Source organism: Lineus longissimus, chromosome 17, assembly GCF_910592395.1.
Source record: "Lineus longissimus chromosome 17, tnLinLong1.2, whole genome shotgun sequence".
Lineage (NCBI taxonomy): Eukaryota > Metazoa > Nemertea > Pilidiophora > Heteronemertea > Lineidae > Lineus > Lineus longissimus.
In genome coordinates, this window is record NC_088324.1 from 12,047,664 (window position 1) to 12,070,276 (window position 22,613).

General features: G+C 40.2%; 2 protein-coding genes and 1 non-coding gene across 7 annotated transcripts; 1 reads left to right on the forward strand and 2 right to left on the reverse strand.

Moving 5' to 3' along the window:
* Positions 1 to 586: 586 nt before the first annotated feature.
* On the reverse strand, positions 587 to 11,762 carry LOC135501894 (GTPase-activating protein and VPS9 domain-containing protein 1-like). 4 transcript variants are annotated; one of them, XM_064794315.1, is made up of 21 exons: positions 11,662 to 11,762; positions 11,134 to 11,261; positions 9,835 to 10,854; positions 9,536 to 9,667; positions 9,201 to 9,387; positions 8,326 to 8,474; positions 8,041 to 8,212; positions 7,473 to 7,766; positions 7,081 to 7,226; positions 6,644 to 6,827; positions 5,779 to 6,494; positions 5,518 to 5,661; positions 5,213 to 5,276; positions 4,846 to 4,977; positions 4,246 to 4,517; positions 3,959 to 4,113; positions 3,674 to 3,808; positions 3,360 to 3,550; positions 3,131 to 3,245; positions 2,747 to 2,885; positions 587 to 2,557 (listed from the first exon to the last, which is right to left on the reverse strand). In XM_064794315.1, the coding sequence occupies exons 2-21, from the start codon at positions 11,233 to 11,235 to the stop codon at positions 2,285 to 2,287; spliced, it is 4,722 nt and encodes a 1,573-aa protein (XP_064650385.1). In that variant the 5' UTR covers positions 11,236 to 11,261; positions 11,662 to 11,762; the 3' UTR covers positions 587 to 2,284. The 4 variants fall into 4 exon arrangements, with proteins under 4 accessions (XP_064650385.1, XP_064650382.1, XP_064650386.1 ...); XM_064794312.1 differs by having other exon boundaries at positions 6,644 to 6,842; XM_064794316.1 differs by having other exon boundaries at positions 7,473 to 7,754; positions 11,662 to 11,761.
* Positions 11,763 to 12,028: 266 nt separating this feature from the next.
* On the forward strand, positions 12,029 to 17,091 carry LOC135501895 (lysosomal thioesterase PPT2-A-like). Of its 2 annotated transcripts, XM_064794317.1 has the most exons (9): positions 12,029 to 12,309; positions 13,817 to 13,973; positions 14,196 to 14,291; positions 14,650 to 14,673; positions 15,400 to 15,507; positions 15,742 to 15,825; positions 16,110 to 16,194; positions 16,460 to 16,514; positions 16,657 to 17,091. In XM_064794317.1, exons 1-9 carry the CDS (start codon positions 12,157 to 12,159, stop codon positions 16,798 to 16,800), a joined length of 906 nt encoding a protein of 301 aa, XP_064650387.1. In that variant the 5' UTR covers positions 12,029 to 12,156; the 3' UTR covers positions 16,801 to 17,091. The 2 variants fall into 2 exon arrangements, with proteins under 2 accessions (XP_064650387.1, XP_064650388.1); XM_064794318.1 differs by lacking the exon at positions 14,650 to 14,673 and having other exon boundaries at positions 12,032 to 12,309.
* A 1,450-nt stretch (positions 17,092 to 18,541) lies between these two features.
* On the reverse strand, positions 18,542 to 18,615 carry Trnai-aau (transfer RNA isoleucine (anticodon AAU)). Its single transcript has one exon. It is a non-coding gene; the product is annotated as a tRNA-Ile (tRNA).
* Between the last annotated feature and the right edge of the window lie 3,998 nt (positions 18,616 to 22,613).

Here is a 22,613-nt window from a genome sequence, read left to right on the forward strand (position 1 = left end):
ATTCAAAGAACGGCAAAAGACTGCAGATAATACACGTGTATGTACGAATATGTAGCACATTCATCATACCAGTCATACAAGAACTGATGGGCAGAGTCCATGATAAAGACCTCGACAAGTCAATGTCAGATATCCGGCTGACCACATTTTCTATGTGGGACCATTGTGTTCATGAACAAAGTGGAGGATCTCGGCGGCGTCCAGAGTTTATATCTGTACTGTCTCCTTTCCAACACGGCCACATACATTGTATTGTGACTGATAGTGCAGAAGGGATGTGACAAGGTACTTCTGTATTTGACTCTTCCAGATCACAGGTTCCTCTCTCCTGCTCCCAATCCACCATACATAACACCTGATTAAGACAATGCAGAAAGGATAAGACAAGCAAGTCATTCTTTGACCCTTCCAGTTGTTTAGCTCGGTTCTTTCATTCCACGACCCTGTCACCCATCAAGAAGAAGCCATGTTGTGACTGATGGTGACAATTCAGAATGTAAAGTGACAAGGTACTTCAACAGCTGCCTCTCTAAGATTGCTTCATTTCTCTTTTGAGATGGGGAGACAAAAGGAAAGCAAAACAATATTTAATGTCATAATTGTGTGTTTATTTGGCACTCTTAATTACTCCTTTTGATCCAATTTTATGCACAAAAAACTTTATACAGGACTTAGCATGTACAGCATCAGCATACATTGTACAGATTTAACAGTATTTTTAGAACTACACATACCAGGATTCCACAGTTATCTGGCTCTCAAATCTGCGAGGTCTGTCATGGCCGTACCGTTTGCTAGACCATGCACAGAACATCAGATGCAAAAAAATTACCAACAGAAAAGGCACACTGCTACAGTACGTCGAATGCAACATCTGCAGTTTGGTTGAAATTAAAAACAGTTGTGAAAGAAAATTGTGAAAATAAAACTTTGAACAGCCACGCGACATGATACATACGTCATTGGGTATAAACAGATACAAGATAAGTAGACCTGCATGTAAGCTGAAAATGACACAAGGGTTCAAGTTAACAAAACCAGCTAAAAAATCCTGACCTTCTTTAACACTAACAGAAATTAATGGTGTAGCATGTCACATCTCTCACAATGTTAGGAGTCAAAAGTTAAAAAACTAAGCTACAACTCGGCTTTTATTTAAAACAAATTCACAGCTACTTTTTCTGTAGCAAACAGTAATTACGTACTATCAAATACCAATATGACTAGATATTCAATGCTGCTATTCTCTTTAACATAAGCTCAAATTACTAGCCTCGATTTTTTATTCAAACTTATAAAATCTACAAAATATCAGTAACAAAAATATTTGCCAATTTAGCAACAGACATGACAGAAGTGAATTCCTTCTTACACAATATGTTTTGCACCAATTAAATGTAACAAACCTTAAGAGTCAACTCAACTGCACATGAAGCTTTTACTATCTAAGAACTGAATGTGATGGAAAAAATCTGTTCAAGGGCTCCAAGGTGACAAAATTGGAAAAAACAGAACACCTGGAAAAGTTACCTCAAATTATAACTAATGTTGGAAATCAAACTGAACTAGTACATTATACACGTACAAACCAGTAGAGATTGGAATGTCAACCGTCTCATTTCCCAGACTCTATCTAGTAGATAAGGTCTGGCAAACCAGTGACCCAATTGCCTACAGTCCTATGGATTTTAGTAAACAAGGAGGTTACCACAAAACTGAACGCAGTACAAAAAACTTTCGACTCAATTGCAGCACAAAACATTTTTGAGCTACAATTCAGGCATAAACAGATATTGCATGATCAAATCACTTCCGCCTTTAAATGCCAAACAGAAGTTTGGGGTATTTTCTGCTCAGCTGAATAGAACCTTTCTTCATTATCCTATTACAAAACCCTGAATAGGCTGATTAAACATGGACTTCATTCTTAAAACACATTCATGAAAATTTGCATTGATAATGAACAACAACTTTGAATACTATCAGATTAGGACACAGTTAAAACATTGCAGGCTCAGCCTAATCTTTCACTCAAAAATCTTCTGCAGGGTGCAGAACTGCAAAGCCTATATGTAAAGTCATATTGTGAACAAGTTTTGTGGTAAAGAATACAGGTTTCAGTATGAAGACCCCAACTGCTTTGTCCCTGGTCAATTTAAATCTTCATGTAAAACTAAATGAGTACTCTTTTTATTCCACTGGATGCCATCCTTGGATGGTCGCAGTTTAAGGGTTCTATTCTTCCAGTGGGTAAAGAAGTGGTTATCAAGACTTTCACGTAATCCTACACATTATAATCCATGGTCTTGATAAACTCTACGGCAGCTGAAAATTGCATCCACCAATATTGTTCCTCTCCACACAACCTCTTTTCGTAGAAGCTGTTGACATACTGTATCGTGGATAACAGACATAGCGGGTTTGCCTTGATTAAGACGAATATTAGAACAGGCATAAAGTCATCAGCGGCTGGCACAGACTTATCACTAGCCATGCTCAGCAAGTTCATTATCGTTGATGAGCAATTTAGGACACACTTAAGTTTGTCTTTTGGAGTCTGAAATTGAAAGAATGACATATCATACGTAGGTAAGATTTGACACAACAGGCATTGCCATTGATGAATTCATAATACCTGAATGTATTTGGGGACACCACCAGCAAAAGGATAGATATGAAATTGAAAGGGTAGCAAATTTGTTCCCCCTCTGGTCTACCAACCCCATCAAGATGAAAATGAACGTACCTTATAAGCATTTATAAGGTATATCTCAGCTTGAGCAGACGGCCAGGGACACTCTGAATGGTAGAACTTCGGAATTCGTAAATCTGGATGACTAGGTGTTATAACACTGGAAAGTTTCTTGATGTGTTGGGAGAGAATTCTGAAAGAAGTACATGTATGAAAAGAACATCGATAAACTTTCCAAACACGGAGTATAGGACATTTATTTGTTGTGCTCAGGATATTGAGTATAGGCAAGACCTCATGTTGCATGCACTCCAACCAGAAATTCATTGGTCTATCTTCAAAAGTAGTGGTAGATTAGATGCTGAATCATAACAGTTCATCAGCTTCGGTAAACGTAAGATATTGTTTTACAGGGGCATAGGAAAATTAGGTACTCACAAATCTCTGTGGAAGTCGCCATCACCATTGGGGCACATGGCATGTGTGTAAATCCTACTCATTATGTAACGTTCTATGGCTAACTGACCCTCTTCTAGTTGGTTATCACTGGCAGCTGCAAAACAAAGAAGAATTGACAATGAAATCAACATAAAAAAATCGCCTTCAAAGACAGGAAGAATACATTAAGATAAATGATCAAGCAATAACACATTATTATTTGACGCACCTTGCCACATTGGATCCTGCTGCATATGCTTATATAAACTGTCTAAGAATTTCTCGACTAAATCAGCCCTCTCGTCTGACACAGTTAGTCGCTGGAACTCGGCCATGAATCGCAAGACACCCTTCTCTCTCCTCTCAATGAAGATCCGAACACAGACAGACACCAAGTGTTTACCACAGATTTCTTTGTCCCTGAAATATCAAAGATATATGTATCAGAAAACATGATATAAATAAATGCTGAAAGTTGCCCATGAGACCTAAAACATTAAACAGTGAAGATGCTGGCTGTAGCTAGAACAAACCTAAACCTACCTTTCAATTCTATATAATAATCTCTCCAGATGCGCCTGGGTGGACAGCAGGTTTTGTCGACATCGCACCAGATAGGAAATGTACGGAGTTCTATTCTTGTAGTCGTCACGAAGGGACCGGATCAGCTTCTTAGTCCTGAAAGATGGATAATCATGATGATTAGGAGACTATATAGCTCCGATTCCGACTGGTTTCAGTAGCCAAAATCACGTACCACAACACTGTCCTCTGAAATCGATGGCTGAAAACCCGAGTCACTTCGAGTCAATTTCGTGTTTAACTTACCCATCATGGTCAAACTGTCTGACACAGCGTATTGTCTCATGCAGTTGAGCAATCAAGTCTTTATCCTGGAGATTTATCGCCTCGGCAAGCTGCATTCTCAGCATTGCCACCAAGTCATTATCCTTCCTGTCATTCTCCTTGCAGCCTTGGGCAACCTGAGGAAAGTAGAAAGATGATAGAAACAAAATATTTTAAAAACATCTAGCCATATCAATAACGTTTCACTATTTAATAGTCTTTGACAACACTATCAAGTTATACACATGTGTATCTAGTTTCAAATTTACCTGGCTGAGGCGCCTTGTAGCGCTGAATGACCAAGGCAATGTCTGGAAATCTGCCGTACTAAACACCATCCGTAATTTCTTCTTGGCATCGTGGAATGCTTGGCACGTTTCCAAATTATCAGGATCGTACATTGGTGGTCCTTCAACCTCGTCCTCAACGATGTTATCGCGTGGACCTCGGACTGGTTCGAGGAGATGCATGTCCCCGCTGGCACCTTGAGCATCTGGTTGGGGTTTCTTGCGGTATTTGTCCAAGATGTCATCACTTGTTTCTGACAAGAGAAAACTAACATTTTGGAACCATCTCAAATTAGCTTAAAACCCATTCACAAATGCGTGCACCGACAGATGAACAGATGCACAATTGGACAGGTGGCGATGAAAACAACCCAGCACTGACATCTTTTGTGTGCAAGCTGAAATAAAAAGAACAATCGCCAAACCCAACACGCGAGTAGTTAACAGATACATGTCCAACATGGTACAACAAGAAAATTACATTTTTAACAAACAAATTACACTCTGATCAGCCTCAGTTGACACCATAGGAAGTCAGTACGAATGGGTTAAATCCCCTTTTGAACGAATTTTTTTACCTACCCTGATTTGTGTCGGGAGAGCCCATAAAGCGTACTCCAGCAATCATGCCTGAATCACTGCTGCCTCGATCCATGTTGATGAGGACACCCTCATCAGACCTCGAGCTGCTCCCACTACCCTTCCTCTTAGCTCCTGGAACAGAACAACAAAGAAGATATGTATATTCATGCATTACTTCTACATGAATGAGTCACATTTTCATTGTCAGCAATGACAAGTCTTCCAATGCTACATGTGTCCCTAGCAAAGCCACAACAATTGTTTAAAGATCAATATCATCTCAAAGAGTGATCAGCACTTCTCTAATTTTGACTTGGCCAAAGCAACATTTGAATAACACAAACAGAATAGCAAATCTATATGTTACCTTTGTTGAACTTCTCCTTAAAACTTTTAAAGAAACTAATTTTCTTGCCACCTGCTTGATCCTCCTGAAAGTGGAAGATTAGAATATATTTTGGTTGATTGAATACACTTAAAGGGAGACTAAAGACAGGAGCCAGCAAGGTCAGAGTCAGGTCTGGTAACTCTAAGAAATCTACAGTTTAACAGAGACAACTTTTAAAGATTTCACTTCAACAATTTCCTTGTAGTTATAGAGTAGGTTTCTGGCACTCTAGATGTTCCCATCATTTGAAGAGGCCTCCAGAATGAAATAATTTTCTTTCCTACCTTATCAGATGGGGACACCATCATTGACCCAGACTTCAAAATGGGACCACCAACTTCAAGGGTAGGAGGGACAGGAATATGGCTCACAGTATAACTATGAGCTTTCACAACCAATTCCCCACTCTGAAGATGGTTTGAATCAATCTGCAAGTTAAAAAAATAACAAGTTTGTAGGTTGTGACATCAATCGCAAAGAACTCTTAAGAACAACAGTAAGACGTAAAGACGTCAAAGTGATTTCATCAAATCCCATTGGCTTACCCCTTCTGCTACTCCTTCGAGGTTCAAATTCGTCTCCTCATTTTGCCCAGTTGGATCTGTATCACTCTCCTGCAGTAAGGGATCAAACAGCGATATCGTCGCTGACAACCGACTAGGATGAATCGTTATATTCTGCTGCTCAGAAATCTTCAAGCCTTGCGAGATATCATCAACTAACTGATCAATAGCAGATTTCTGCTCTTCCTGTGGCGTCTCAGCTATCCCAGAATCCCTGTCTGGGTGATGAATGATTTCTGGAATGCCGCCAGCGGATAGTTCATCAGGGCGTTCAGCACTGTTATCATTTTCGATTATTACAATACGTCTTTGTTCTTGCGCTGAACTGAAATCTCTTTCGTTAGATGTACGCTTTGTTTTCGCTTTGAAGCCCGTCTTTGAAATCAAACTGTCCGGGTCCATGATTTGAATCACATGATCAACATGACCATCGACGTCTTTCAAGGATGCTGACAGTCGTTGCCGTTTTGAGTCATCAGTCGTAGGAAAGTTATGGCTGTTGATGATATCCGAAACTGAACGCGGTGAATCCTCGTTTGAGTCATTTGAACATCGGTCGCTGAAGCGGTCTGGCCTGGGTAAACGCACATAGGCATTACTCTTGGGGTGGGTTAGGAATGGTCTAGAAGACAGGTCAACTCCACCAACAGCACCTAGGTTTTCTAGCCCTTGGAGTCCGTCTGCTGGGCTGGCTCCACCTAGTGAAAGAAAAATGATAAATTCAACTGATAGAAAATAATTGTGTATCCACATCCAAACCATACTAAAGAGTAAAATATGATTTATGGAACAAAAACCTACTTCTCTGACGACCTAAAAAGGAAGAAATGAAGAAGAGTCAACTCACCCGAGGCCTGTGGTGTCTCTTCACTGTATTCAACTTCTGAGTCATCAGGACCCTGGCTCTTGCTGCTGATGCTGATATCATCCTGGTCCAGCTCAAGCAGACGTTCAGCTTGTTTCTCATCCGTGTCGCTTGCGAGGACGTCGGTACTCCAAGCATCACTGGCCGTCTCTGAGACCTCCGAAACCTGCAACAGAATGTTCTGCAAGGAAAGTTAATAAGTACAATACAGTTCATTGAAAATCCTGTTGCCGAAATTCTTTAAGAGTGTTAAGAGATTGGATAAATCTGAAAATGACAGTCATATCATGATTTTTAAGGGCTGCAATGTATTCTTAACAGAGAGGGGTCTGATCAACTTTCAACACAAAAAAGATTAATATCACACACCATTTAAGCAAGATAGCAGTTGAGAAAGAATCCATATTTATTCAACTCACTTCCTGAACTCCGAGCAGGTTCGACCTCGCCATTTCCTCAGCAACCTCCTCCAGCCGGTCCATTTGGTTAGCCTCTGGTGGTTCAGAGTCACTAGCGAGAACATCTGTACTCCAAGTGTCACTAACAGTAGATTTGATTTCGTCCTCTGCAAAGCAGGAGTCCAAAGTGTAAGTATTATTACCATTTTCCTACACGCACCACTATCAAAAATCTTTTGTAAATGAATAGTGGAGAGTGAAATATAAAGGCCTGTATGAAACTGGACAATTCAGAGCATTTGCACTGATGACATCTTACAGTACAGTGATTTTTACAGGCAATTCTGGTCTTGACAGGGTATTGTTGAGTCTGGACAAAAGTAGACGAAGAATGGCATAGTAAAATAACATACTCTCCAGTTCGTTTTTGATGTCAAACTTCCCAAATCTGTCGGTCACATCCTCTCGATTTCGTTTCTGTACAGTCACAGGCAGATCCGGTACCCGGCGTGGCTCGCGCTCCTCTCTTTCCTCAATCTCCCCTTGGGACACCTGTGATAACGGCGTATCCCGGCCGCTGATACTTGGTGTACCGCGCCCGCTGACGTTAGCAGACATCATATCGGAGAGGTTGTCATTGTCATTTTCGTTCTCGACTTCCAGGTCTTCGGAGCCGACGGAATGGCTGGAGCAACCTATTGAGAAAACTAAATGGTGAATTTATTAAGTAACAAGGAAAATAAGATGGAAGAAGCAAGGATGTGTGCCAAGAGCAAAAAACTGAAAAAAACCCAAAATACTTTTGAGTCCAAGCTTGGCCAGAATTCTTAGTACCTGCACAACTAATGCCTGTGAACTTTCTAACAAAAACAAAAAGTTCTGGCTCAGCACTACAGAGTCAGAAATGTCCTTATGAGGAAAAGTTATGGCCTCAAATTAATCAACAATAAATTTTCTAAATTGCGGTAATGCAAAAATTACCTTCAGAGACGGCTTCAATGTTATCGCTGGTGTTTCCGATGGAATCTTGATCATGTGACAAAGAGAATCTGGTCCGTTTTTCTGTGACTTCTGGTTCCTCGACGATCTGTTCATTGCCGGGATAGATGTTGTGAGTTGTCTTTCGGTTCTCTAAACACTCTTGTTCCAACACCTTAAAACATCAAGAAAGAAAACGGCTGTCAGATGCCACTGGTCTCTCACAATGGTATAATCTGAACAGACAGGATCCAGTGCACAATTTGTTTACATCTTCCTAATACCCACCTTGAGTTCACCGAGCATGCCAGGACAATCTGCCGGAGCCTCCATTGGAATGACAAGGACGTCTTCCAGGGTGCCTGCATCTGTGTCACTCAAGTCATCACCGTCATCAGGGACTGTCAGATTAGCGCTTCGTTTCTTGTCTTTTTTCTCTAGAAAATGATTTAAAAGATCAAATTTACAAATCAAAGGAATGCTATGGTGCAGTCCCAAGCTGTTAAAACAGTATTTTAAGGGCAATTTCAGAACTTTTTTTGGTTATAAACTCAAAATTGATTCTGCATGGAAACTATTGAACACCTTACAAACTAATTTGACACCATCCTGAACCCAAACCAGATTAAGAGAGTAAAAGCTAGGCAACATAGCACCAAGTTCTGATCAAAATAAAATCCTCCCAAGACTTATCAAAGTAAACTGGACAGACTCATTAAACTGCTCTTCTCCAACTACATGCAGGTTTTAACACCACCAACAATATTTCTGATACCACTTGACCAGTTAATGTGCTGTACACCCATGTACCCATAGATATCCTTATCCTTACCTTTGAAAAGTTTCACTATCAATGCATTTTCTGCCAATGATGAGGAACAGTTTGAATAACTTCCAAAATACTTATTAGCATATCTACTCTTGTGGTATTGATAGGCTTAACTGAATGAATCCGTACATGAAGATATTTCAAATGAAATACATTCCATACAATTTATATCACTTATCAAGTTTAATTTTTGTGATTAGTTTTAGAACAAGAGGTATTTAAACTAATCCTTTGTACGCCTTATATATCCATGCAACACCATTTTGCAAGATCCTGCGTCCTGCAAAATTTTGATTTCAGTCAATGAGTCACAATTTATCCTTATGATGCATACCTTTTTGTGTCTTCTTGCCACTGCCGGGTGTACCAGGTGGAGTGTGTCCTGGTGAAGATGTCGGTGTTAGGCCAGAAGTACTTGGATGCAGCAACGATGCAGGAAGACCACTAAGCAATGCCTCTAATTCCTTGCGGTCAGGCTCGTTTTCCTCCATGTTGGCGACAAGACCTCTCAGGAACTCAACCTAAAATTTGAAAGGAACAGTTCAGAATGCATTAAGAGAGTTTGGACATAATTTTACTAAATGCAATTGGTTTCTCGAGATTACACAACCATCAGTCCAAGTTTTTTTGACAGGATTCAATTTGATGGGGGGGGGGGACAGAACTCACCAAATTTTGAAGTTCGGTTGGTCTAATCAGAACAGCAGTGCGGGAGACCCCCTCCAGCTGAATATGGGGGGCAGGTGGACTCTCCGATAGAGGTCCACTCAGCATCGAGTCCAACAGTGATGACATGCAATCCTGCAACAAAAAGAGACATCTGTAAATTCCTCATTATAACATGAAGTGTCTCCTTCTATACATGAGGATGTCGAAATGGTTCTAAAAATCTCAGTGTAGTGTTTAGCTTGGTTTGGAATTGAACTATTCTAGCTGTTTTGTTATAAAAATCACTTAGATCTACTTACCTTCTCAAACTTCCCATACAAGTCCATCAGCTTGGGGTCCATGTCCTCATATCTCGTTATGGCCAGGACTTGAAGAATCTGTGCCACCTGCATCAGATTATGTCTGGCGATGTAACTAATAGAGACATCAGATGTAATACCATACGGCTCAGGATCGCAGATTGCCGGACAGATGAAGAAGGTAAAGACTAAGTCGGCACACATCACTCGAGCAGCTGCAGCATCTGTCTTTTCTGACTTTGTGATCGCCCGATAAAGTTGCGAGGCAATCCACATCAAACTTTGCGGAAAACAGAACATGTTGCGCTTGATACTATTGATGAATCTGTTTGTCAACAAGACAAGTTTATTCAATGTGACAGCACGGTATTCTGCTAACTTCTGTTCGTAGGATGGGTCCCCGGGTTGTCCGAAACGCCGTTGGCTTTCCGACTGTGGGAAGCGTATCAATGCCTTCTCAGGATCGATGTCGTAGAACCACTCGTCCTCCATCAGCAGCCGCATAATTGGATTATGTAGCGCCGCAGTCAGAAACAGCTTTGCAGAAAACAAACCCTCGTTCATTAGCTTGTAGACTTTGCTGAAAGCACATGATCCTTTTCTAAGTAAACGGTGAGGGTTGTCGTGTGGTACTAGTTGCTGCTCTATCATTTCTTTCAAAATCCTCAGAACGAATCGGTCGTCCTCTTGCATGACGCACAGACCATAAACAGACACCATTGCTGTGCTAACCACCGACTGCATCAACTCGTAGCTTTGTTTCTCACCAAGGACTAAACACGTTGCCACCAGTTTCGGACTTGCACGGAACTTTCGAATGAAGTCACCAAACTTCTGATCATGGTAACTGAGGTACTTGTATCCATCCATGAAGTTTATCGTCTCATGTAGGTTGGCCTGGTGACAGCATGCTGACGAACGGACCTCATTTCCGGTGGAAAAGACGAGGCTGTCTAGGTTGGAATGTTGGAGGTGGGCGATGAACGCCAAGTGACATAACTTCTCTGCTGTTTTTATCACCTGAAATTATACAAAACATAATTCGATAACCACACTCAATTCAATGAAAGGATTGTTAATTCTCAGGTTGTTTCGGGAAACTTCTCATCGTCTACATGCAGTGCAGGTTCAGTTGGCACTAAAGGATGTGAAAAAGACACTTTCTAATTAAATATAGCCCCCCCCCCCCCACGGAATCAGAGCTCGGTTCTAAAAATAAGTTCGAACCCAGGACCAAATGAATTTTTCAACCCCTGACGAGCTTTAGCAGCATCAAACTTCGGTAGCTTCTCTGTTTACCTGCTCATTTAGCTGCTGAAGCTGCTCCTTCTCTGCATTGACAAACAACCGCTCCTGTTTCAGATGACGTATCAGATCAAGAACTTCTTCAGTTCCAGCCATTTTGGATGGATCTTTGAAAGTAACGACTGGAATGATTTAAGATGAAATTACAATTCATGAATTAATGAATAGGGACCAACCAGTGGTACATGTAAAAAAACCAGTAGTAGGCCTAGGCTATAGACAGTCAGGGTCACTGGAGAAGCATCTGAATGTCCTGAGCGATAAGATCGAATTAGGGAAGAAGCAAAAAGAAGAAAAATCAGCTTGCAATATATATGTACCATGTTTGTATTGCTATACAATGTATTACAATGTATTCATGTACATAACATGACTGTGTATTTTGACCTATACAGATATTTGGTGAAAACAAATCACTGCAAACTCAAAAACCACAGCTTGATGCAGCCTGGCAACTACACTGTTTGATAAACTAAATCAACTACTCTACTTAGGATAGTTATGATTGAGTGTAACCCTTACAGATTCGTGTAAAACTGTGTCAAAATTAGGCAAATATTGAACCGACTCCACCTCCCAGGGCAGCCATTTTGGTCAATGTCCAATCTCGATTCCAGATGTCATCAAAATTGGTGTATCCAATTATGCATAGATGGCGCAGTCAGTACTGCCGTCGATTAAAGGAGACATCTCGTAAAGGAGGTCGTCCCGAGCCGAGTTGTGGTCGCAAATCAACGTATTAAAACCCTGGATTATTCCACTGCATTGTATTGACCTCAATACCATCACCATTAACTATATCTGGTACCAACTCGCATCTCTCCACACTCACTAGCTATACAATACATGCCACCTAGTACATCACCGTCCCCTTTACCCGTCTTGCGTGTTCGATGAGCAGTGATGAGAGAAACACTTTAACAAGGTATCCTCGTCCCCAGGACGCTACGCATAATTTTATGTAACTGGGGCAAGCATGTTCACAGAAATGCTCTCCAAATCCCATCCAAACACCAAATGGAGAAGATGACAAACCTTAATTTTCGTGTGTTCCTATTTGTATCATTAGGATGTCTTGTTTCTGTAATGTGTTTCAAGCCAGTGATCTTGATGCATGGTGTATTTCCAAATCCAAATGAACTTCCAGATATTGAATCCAAAATTTTAAAGGTAAGCCAAGGTAGGCCCTAGAGTACACTATCCTGTATTGATACTGAGTATATCACTACACTGTACAGCAATAATGACAAGCAACGGCACGCGCTACATCACCAAATCGCTCCACTCACATGTCATCGAAGCCACAGTCGCCATGGGAGTCCATCAAGGCAAGACCATCTTCATTCCACGCATTCCTATATCCCCATCGGATAACATCTTTCCCTTCAAGATGACACGTCGTCAGTTCCCAATAAGACCATGTTTCGCCATGACGGCCAACAAGGCACAAGGACAAACGCCCTGTCAAAATCGGCCTCTACCTCACCAAAGACTTCTTCTCACATGGCCAACTTTATGTCGCCATGAGCCGTGTCGGCAACCCCAACAATATCAAGATCTTGCAGTGCCAAACCAAACACCCAGAATACATCACCAACATCGTTTTCAAGGAGGTCCTTTAATCACAGGTAAACACATCTAACCCCAACCCCTCAACTGCTCACCACCAAAAGACCTATGCCACGGGGTAAAATTTGCTAGTAATGAAAATTGTCCACAAGGACCAGCTCAAGTTCTTTCAACAATCTTTGGCCTTTCTGACACATCAACTACAAGGCCACAGGTCCAGATCCTGGGGGGGGGGGTTGCGCCCAGAGACCACCTCCGCAGATGGCACAAATTATGTATTCAAGGAGCGTGGTGCACGAAACCACTACTACTAGTGGAGACAAACTTACATATTGTTCCATGATCATTATTCATTGTGAAACATATATTCAAGGGCAATAACACTTAAAGTACTGTTCTAGTTAAAACAAACTGGCATTGTTATTACTGCTTAAGAAATAAGGTCTAAGTAGCAAGTTGATACTTGCATGACATTCTTCGTATCAATTTTGATATCATAAAATAAGGCTAGGCCTATTTGTACATGTGTAGTGATCAGTTATTGTAATACCATTAAAAAACAATTGACATTAAAAAAAGTGAAATTCGGTTCATTAAACTAGTACATGAGATAATGTTAATTATGCATGCTTGTAACTTTGACTGGATTGGCATTACAACTCTGCAATAAAATGATAACAAACTCTAAAAGTGTACTTTATACCAGTTGATCAAAATCCAGGAGGCAAAGACCAGGTCATTCTAAAAGTTATACTTCAGAAATTTGATGATATCCAGGGTTGAATTGAAATGAATGGACAATGTCCTGCAGATTTTAATTGGCAGAAATCTTTTCGATTCCGGTGACGGGGACACGGGAGCGAACCAGATTTCAGGATGAAGGGACTTAGCAAACGTCTGTTGATTTTATTTGTGGGGCTTGACTGTTTCATCGTTGGACATGGTTATAAACCTGTTATTTTATTGCATGGTATTTTTGAAAAAGGAGAACGCTTAACAGATATTGAGTTGATGATTCAAAAGGTGAGGTTATTGAAAGCTATTTTGGGAAAACTGTGAAGGCTAGGAAAAAAAACCATTCAAAATGTGAATTTCATTTTTCTTTTAGGCTCATCCAGGGACCAATGTTACCAAAATTGAGATGTTCAGTGAATTTCTGACAAGCATCGCCCCCTTGTGGTTACAAGTTGACCTAATTACTAAGCAGATACGTAAAGTCATGAAGAACAGTAAAGATGGGGTTCACTTATTGTGTTATTCCCAAGGTAAGAAGATCTTAAACACTTTTGCTACGGTACAGGCCATTTTGGTCACTATGATACCAGGAAAACCTTGCTGACGTGGTGGTCAAGGCCAAAGGGACTATCCCTTTTGCACTATTGGTAATGGTAGAGTGATTGCCATATAATCCGGAGGGCCCCGGTTCAAAATAGAAGTTTGACTATATTTACCGTGACCTGAAATCCAAAAATGAAATTTATTTTCAGGAGGGATAACCTGTCGTGGAATCTTAGAGACGATGCCAGACCACAATGTAGATACGTTCATATCGTTGAGTTCGCCGCAGGGTGGGCAGTATGGAGGTAGGTTCCATTCATTATCACAATCACTCAGGTTGGGGCATGTCTCGAATATCGCCAACATGTCCCTCAGTCTGCAACCCTGAACAACTTGAAACTCCTGTTTTTTAAAAAGCAACACAAAAAGTACTGGAAGTAATGAATTGTTCCCACTTGAAAATGGGATTTTTTTCCAGGAACTAAAATGTTTTGTCATTGTGATATGACTTGACATAATAACCGAATTTTCTTGATTCTTATTTTTGCAGATTACAAAGTTTCAAATAGTTTTTCAGTCACAAGAAATAATTTCGCCATTTTTATTTTCAAAGAGTTAAGGTTCTCCTACATGTAACATTTCAATTTATATTTAAAATCATAGTTCAACCACCAGCAGGCAACCTTGGTAAACATATTTTCTTCCTCTGAAGTTCTCCACCTATATCATCCTAGGGATGACATATTATCATTGTGTTGTCTGAAGAAAATAAAGAAAAAATTGTTATACGAAGGATCTTGTTTTTGGATAGTGTACCAGGAAGTGCTCCATTTCATGGCATGTTTTAAAAAGGAAGACCTTGACTTTAAAAAGCATGACTTTGCTAAGAAATCTCAATTTTCCCATTTGTGTTTGTACAAGATCACAGGACTTCAATAGATAAGCAATTATTATATTCCTGGTCCAGGCATGTTTAATGTTATTAACAAGTATAAACCCAGTCAAACCTAAGATAACCAAGGGCCTATGCTTTTTCATTGATTCTACCAGGAAAATAGTTCCAAAAGACATGACCAGAATTTAATTACTTTTTTCTCACGAGAACATACTTCCCTTTATCGATGAATGAAAGCAATGCCAAGAAAATCAGCATATTGGTGCATGTTCAATCTAGCAGTGATATCAAATGTTTAAGGGGTTAAAATGTTAAAAGGTTCTTTATCCCCCCATTCAAATGTTCCACAATATTGCAGTAGAATTAATTCGAATCGTTACTGTGTTGCATGGAAACAGATTCTGGTGTGTTTAAATATATTTTCCATTTGTCCCAAATTGGTCATTTGACGACAAAGTCACAACAAGAATACAAGGATCAGTTCACTTTACAAACTCATTTTCACAACTCATTTTCAGACACTGACCGTCTCAAATATCTCTTCCCTAACTACCTGAAGGAGAATATTTACAAGTTCTTCTACACAGAAGCTGGGCAGGAGGTCTCAATTGGCAATTACTGGAATGGTATGTTTGGCCGCAAGTTCCGTACATTATTTTCCCAGTATACTGCTAGAGTTAGAACTTCTAATGAGGTCACAACCTGGATGTTGATCATTAAGCCAAGATGAGCACAACCTTGGATGAGAGACCTCAAAAATGACTACTAGTATTGCTACAGTGACTATCTTTACAAATAATAAACATCTGAAAACTTCTGTTAAAGGGACTTTAATCTGAAAAGATTCAATTCTATTTCAGATCCTCATCATCAAGATCTCTACAAGAAATATTCTGTCTTTCTCGCCGTGCTCAATAATCAAACTCATAATCCACAAAGTCATGGTAAGCTTATAAAATGAAAGAAAAGCTCTTATTAGGAAGGGTAAAGTGTTGCAAGATTTTAAAAAGCTTCTACATTCAATTGGAATTGGAATTTGACATTGAACGTTGATCATTGCTCGATAGCTTTGGACTTGAGCAAGTTTTGATACTATGGGCAAACGTTTAACTGTTAATCTTCTTGAAATCTTGCACACTGTTGGCTTATTTGTACTTTTAAGCCATACTGAGTGAGGTTCACATAGACTTACTTTCAAATTTAACAACTGCTTCCTTTTAAATTTCAGAATACAAGAAAAACTTTTTACGGTTGAAAAAAATGGTGCTGATTGGTGGTCCAGATGATGGTGTGATAACGCCTTGGCAATCGAGGTTGGTAGCTTCCTTGTCTTCAGGCAACATCTTGTGAGATCTTCATCAACATGTTCATTGTACCATATTTAGGTGCACTGCTCATATCACCCGAATATCAGTGCATGCGCATAACAACAAACAAAAATGTATCCAAGATTATGTACCAAAATTGTGTTGTTAATCGTTCCAGGCTGCAACCCCTTGATCTGAGCTTGTAAGTTCTATTGAAATGTAAGGAATCACTATCACCAACCTTTTAACTGTTGTCTTCTTTTATTTCCAGCCAGTTTGGCTTTTATGACCAAAATGAATCTGTGCTTCCGTACAAGAAGACTGAGGTATGTAAAATAAAAGGGATGCGTATCCCAAATTAATGCTTGCCATCACAATTGTCTATTAACACAGCTCCTGTGGAGAAGGCTCAGCGATGCTGGTAATGATGATGATGATGATGATGATAAATTCTTCTCTCCATTTCAGTGGTACCTAAAGGATTCGTTCGGCCTCCAAACTCTTGAGAAACGTGATGCTATCCAGACTTACTCCATCTCTGGGGTCAAGCATGTGATGTGGCATAAAAATCAGACCGTGTTCAACTGCTGCATAGAGAAATGGCTGACATGATGTCGTCAAAAACTTGCAAAACCTTGTCAGAACTATATTTAATCATCAAAACATATTCAGGGAGCAATATATGACTTGTGAATAGCATATCTTCGCCAAATTCCGTACTTAAAGGAATCGTTGGTAGTTTCCATAATGAAGAAAGCAGTCAGCCTTGTCTTAAGTATAAGAAACTTGAAGGTCAGATTGATTAACCTAAGGTCTCTTAGTGGCTGTGCAATATCATGTTTTCTGAACAAAGTGCCTTGTCAGTATTATGTCTTTACCGGTAGTTTCCATCTCAAGGATGGAATACAGATGTTTCCACCAAGTTTTTCTTGTAGACTCTCGGTAATTTCCATTCCACCGTGTATTTTTTGTAGACTCACAGCCCAAATTATGTGGAATGACTAACTTAAGTGTTACTAGTGCAAGGTACACATTAATGCTTGCATTAGGCTTCATTGACGAGATTTATTATTCTATTTGAAAATGTTTACCAAATATGTTATACTGGTGAGCATTTCATCTTAATTTGTCCATCCTGTTGATATGTCTCCATAGAGTTTATTCTTGTATCTGTATGTAATTTATACATGAACATGTATGCAATATCAAGAAAGGATAAGCCACAGTATTTTTGTAATTTTATGAAAACCAATCGTTTGGTCATGGTGTAAAAAGTTAATGTTTATGATAATGGGTTAATAAAGACGTTTATTTGAGATGAATATAACATCTTGTCATTTCTGTTACTAAGAAGCTTGCATATAGATGGTTCATTGGGTAGGCCTATCGACAGCATTGTCCCTATTGCGACGGTCTATTATAATTGCTGAAGTCGCTACAACAGTTCCTGGTGTGAGCTTGAAAGCAAAATCCAAGTACACAAGCAGTGCTGCCATTTGTTAGAAATTTGTGGAACTGAATCAACAAGGTGAGGCCCATTAAATGAGCCTAGCCCTAGTTGATTCAGTTAACAAATGTTTGTTTTCATAATGGATGTTCTCCTTGTTGAACAACTACACTTGCTTTCAATCTGCTCCCCCCCGTTTACCTCCCAATGACCCATAATAGTTTATAAAGTGCATTGTTTAAGGACTAAAACTCATTGAAGTTCGGATTGTCATGGCCATGCACAGTCCTCTTCTTAATCTCCTGTTCCATCTCCATGCGTTTCAAACTCTTCTCCCACATAACTGTCGCAATCCTCGGCCCCCAGATGTCACATCCAACAATAAAGTATACGATAAGTATGGTAACTGTCCCAATGAAGACACTTAGGGACGGCCATAGCATGTAATGCAACAGCTCCATATCTGTATGCTCCTTTGTAGCAACTGACAAGTTGGGGTCAGTAGGACTGTACCAACATTTATAGGTTTTGTCTTTTCCGTATTTTTCTTCGAAGGCCTTGATGTTCTTTTTATTTTCCCAATCGTATCTCGCACAGGCAGAAAAGGAGCACTGAAAAGAAAGGAGTCATGAAAACATAAACACTTGCTTTCCAAACTCTTCATGATAGAGATACAAAGCTGAAACATACTGGTACTAACCATCTATTTCTGGGATGTATCAGAAAATGAACACAAACATTTTGCTCTTGCCACTTGAGGATGCCGATTTCCTGTTCTTCCAAAAAATATGATTGAAGGTCATCAGAACTGCTTAAAATTACAATTGTTGGGAGAAAAGTAAATAAAAAACGTGTAAAAAAGAGAAAAGAAATTTAAAATAACCGATTGGAAAAAATAAAAAATAATGGCCAGTACGGGGATCGAACCCGCGACATTCGCGTTATTAGCACGACGCTCTAACCAACTGAGCTAACCGGCCAGTTGGGATGGAGGCGGGAATCACAGCTTTATAAAATCTAGGCACACAAATGAGGCATAATCGACAATGAATGGCGACCGAGAAGTGCTCAGAGGACAAACAACACTGTGATAGTAAATCTAAAATTATATGTCTTAAGTGATTTAGCGCTTTTATATTCCAATACCTGTATTTTATTATAATTTTTGGTTTCGAGAGTCTTCAGTTATTATGTGAGTCACCCGGTCTTCGGTTTTAGTATACCCTTTTTACATACACCCATTGAAATATGTATAGTCAGTAGGTCGAGTGGGACTTGGCAACATAAGTCACCTTTGACGACGCTTGGAGCATGATTCGCGTCTTCGCCTCGCCCGGAAAGTTCTCCAGGGCTGCCGAGAATTGTCTTCGTTCGTCAGTTGAAATGAGCATGAATTGGAGTCCATCTTAGTTTTGCCCATGGACAATTCACAATCATTAGCCAATTTGTGTCAGATCTCAATTGCGTCGTCTTGTCCTTCTTTTGCCCCCGGCTCTTGGTCTGTGCACATCTGAATACACAATATTTTGCCTAATCTGCCAGAGAATAATCCTGATTCTCCTTGTGACTAGGGTCATCTACAATTTCCCCCACCTTGGGTAACTCTGTATCAGATGATGTTACGGATGGGCCCCAATTATTATCTTTTAAATCATGATGCCCCTTCCTCTTTAACCGATGTTCATACATTGTACTTACCGTAGGGTAATCAAACAAATTGTACTCATTCTGGTGGAGTAACGAACTCCATGTCTTCTTCTGTTCGTCTTGAAATATGGTGTAAATTTGAATACACGGGAACGACGAGCCCCCGGACCTAGGACAGTTCTTCCCGCTACAGTTCGCATACTTCTTCAAGTTCGTTTTACAGTCAGTTTGGACATATGAGACGACTCTCAAATAAGGCACCAGGAGGTTTACGATAAAGATTACAAGCATTATTACTCCGACACAAATCGCTGCGGCGGCGAATAGATAAATCGTCCTGGAGATGAAGTTCCTGCGGAAGATTTTCTTTAGTCTTCTTTTTATTGCCATAGTTGCGATGTGGAGCCACCTTGTAGTTTCCTGGTTTCTATAGCACAATATTCAGCTGTCTATCTCGAACCGCCCGTATATATCCTCAGAACGATCCTAATTTACTGTCCTCGGGAAGACAAAACACGGGAGAAAATGGAAGTCGCCGGGACGCTTCCTCATATATGTATTTCCTCTCCCTTCACTCTTTCGATGAATCATTGGACGCTTACAGCGTGTTTTAGGTATCCAAAGTCGACAAAGATCACAAAGCCTATTCAATCCATCAGTTTCGTCCGAAAGAAAATGGTGTTATCACATTCACGTCACTTTGAATTCGAGGATGTACGATAATTCGGCCATAGCCAAAGTGAAGAACTAATTAAAATACGGCGTGACTGCATGCATTCTACGTCTCCGCCATTTTCCAGTCCATGTCCATTCTAAAGCCAATGTGATGTACAATCAGGCCACAGGCTTGAATAGAAGCCACACACAAGCAAGGCGATACTGATAAATATAACAGATCGATATTTCCGGATCACATGGACAATTTAACTCATAGGCCTGGGATGATATGTGGTGATGGCTCAGTTGTCTTCAGTAAACACACTAAATTATACAGCCGGCAGGCCTATGGATGTGTAGTCGTCATATCCTTGCCATCCCTCGTCCGTTTCCTTTGTTACCGTAGTATAGCATCCTATTGTCTATAATATGTGACCTGACAGAATAGCGTCTTCATCAGCTTCAGTGCCCAGGAATATTTGCACATATTCTTCAGATTAATAATTGTGACAATGTCATATTGGAACCTCTTTATAAAGACAAGGCAGTGTAAAGACAATAATGCAGATTGCAGCAGTGGAAATGAGATCGCGCTGACTTTATTTGCTTTGGTGTGATTTGAAGACGATAAGAGACACATTGCGAACGAAGACGACCCGTATCGAGGACAACATAACTTCGGTAGACTCAGCAGCCGGTGAAGTAGGAAAACCTGCTTGTGAAATAAAGGGTCCAGGGACAAGGTATTTTATCATACAATGACCATCTTTCTATCACGGCCAGGCCAAATTAACTAGTACACTGGTCGCATCAAACAAACACAAACATTTATGATAGCATTGGCCTATTGCACTGTTCAATATGCCCGGCGGCATGGTGACATCTGTCGCCAGTGACGTCACATGTTCAGGGAGGTTTTGAAACAGCAGGTCAAAATATGGTCGAAGTCAATATCATCATGAAATGACTAATTTGACAGCTCTGTTTTCGTTAGCACAAACAAATATATAAGCGCATAAAATCATGTCTTCACAAAAAGTGGCGGGGGGGGGGGGGGCTATTATACTGTGCGATAATACCGGTGTGCCAGTTATGAAATGTCCTACAGATAGAGTGTTCCAGTGTCAAAGGACGTAAGAAAAGACACACGAGTTTGATCTCCGCCACTGCTTTTGAATCCTGACTCTCATGCGTTTGCGTCACCAATTTAGCGATCATTGTGGGTCAAGATGCTGCTTTTGGAGTATCGATTTCGGGTTCAGGGGTTTTCTTCAAGATAATAATGATAATAATAATGATATTAACACAAGATATGTACATGAATGAATAAATAACAACAAAATGAAGAGAAAAAAGAGAAAAAGGTAGTGGACTCACTCGGAGTCGAACCCGTGACCAGCCGATCGAAAGCCGATCATTCTAACCGTTGAACCACGAAGGCTTTAATGTTAGGTTAGATATTTTCGGCAGCCATGCTATGGTGATCTGAATCGAAGACCATTACCACCTTTGTTGGTTGTGACATTTTAGTTTGCATCGTTGACTACAGATGGCGATGTTGTAGTCCTGACGAATAGGGACAGATGTCTCAGCTTGTGATTGTGACTCCAAGATGATCCGGCTCTTCGATACGGGAGGACATTGATTTCCTTCTAGTGCTGTGGAAAATTCCCTTCTGAAGATGATTGTAATTGATTCATGGAAAACTAGCCGTGAGTAGAAAAGCAAAAAGGCATCGCAGGTACAAGTTGATTGTTTAGAAATTATTGGAGGCAATTGCACCCGAGAATAATTAGGATTATTACCCATATCCAGGGTATTGCTTCATTTTTGTTTTATCCGAAACGTGAAAGAAATTCATATTATTTACCAATTATGTTTGATATGAATAACAATCATACAATGCTAACAAAACGTATGCACTGTAAGACTATGGCACAAAATAGAAATTTGTACAGAGAGAATGCCATGATGCCATTGCATGAATTTAGGAAGGTCACGCCCTCATGACAAACTATTAATCAGCTTTGTAATATTATGAATATTTGAAATAATCAATAGTGCCAGATGGAGTTCGAGTTCAAACATTATCAGACCAGTGGGAGATACTAGGCAGGGTATTTCAAATAATAATTTTCCCCTTTTCGCAGGGGGATCTCGACGTCGGTTCCGTCCCGTCCTTGTGTCAAGCAGATACTCGTCTGTTATGGAACTGTCCTTGTAAGACGTGACTTATCTTTGGCTGTGACAATCAGTGTGGTGCCAATTAGTGAATGTATGTACCAGCTACAGAATAAAGTTTAAAAAGCGGGGCGCCGTCCGATTGCCCCGTCGTTGTCTCGGCTGTAATTCATCCATGAGTAGGATAAGTTGTCCTCGTGGTTGTGACTTATCTCTGGCTGCGAAATGATCGCGGTTGTGATGGGTTAACTAAAAATGTCTATTAAGATCAGTATACTGATAGTGATAAGGCTTATATGGATTCATAAATTAATTCCAATTCAGTGACTTAAAAAGCTTTCTTTTGAACAACAAGAATCTATTTCGATTTTTGTCTTGAGTCAAGCTCTGAATAGTCGACAATTATTGTTTCTGCATGCTGTTGTTGAGCTAGAAGCAAACGTATTTTCTTCCGTGGCCTAATGTGAATCGGCTCCAGGCCTAGGCATTCAGC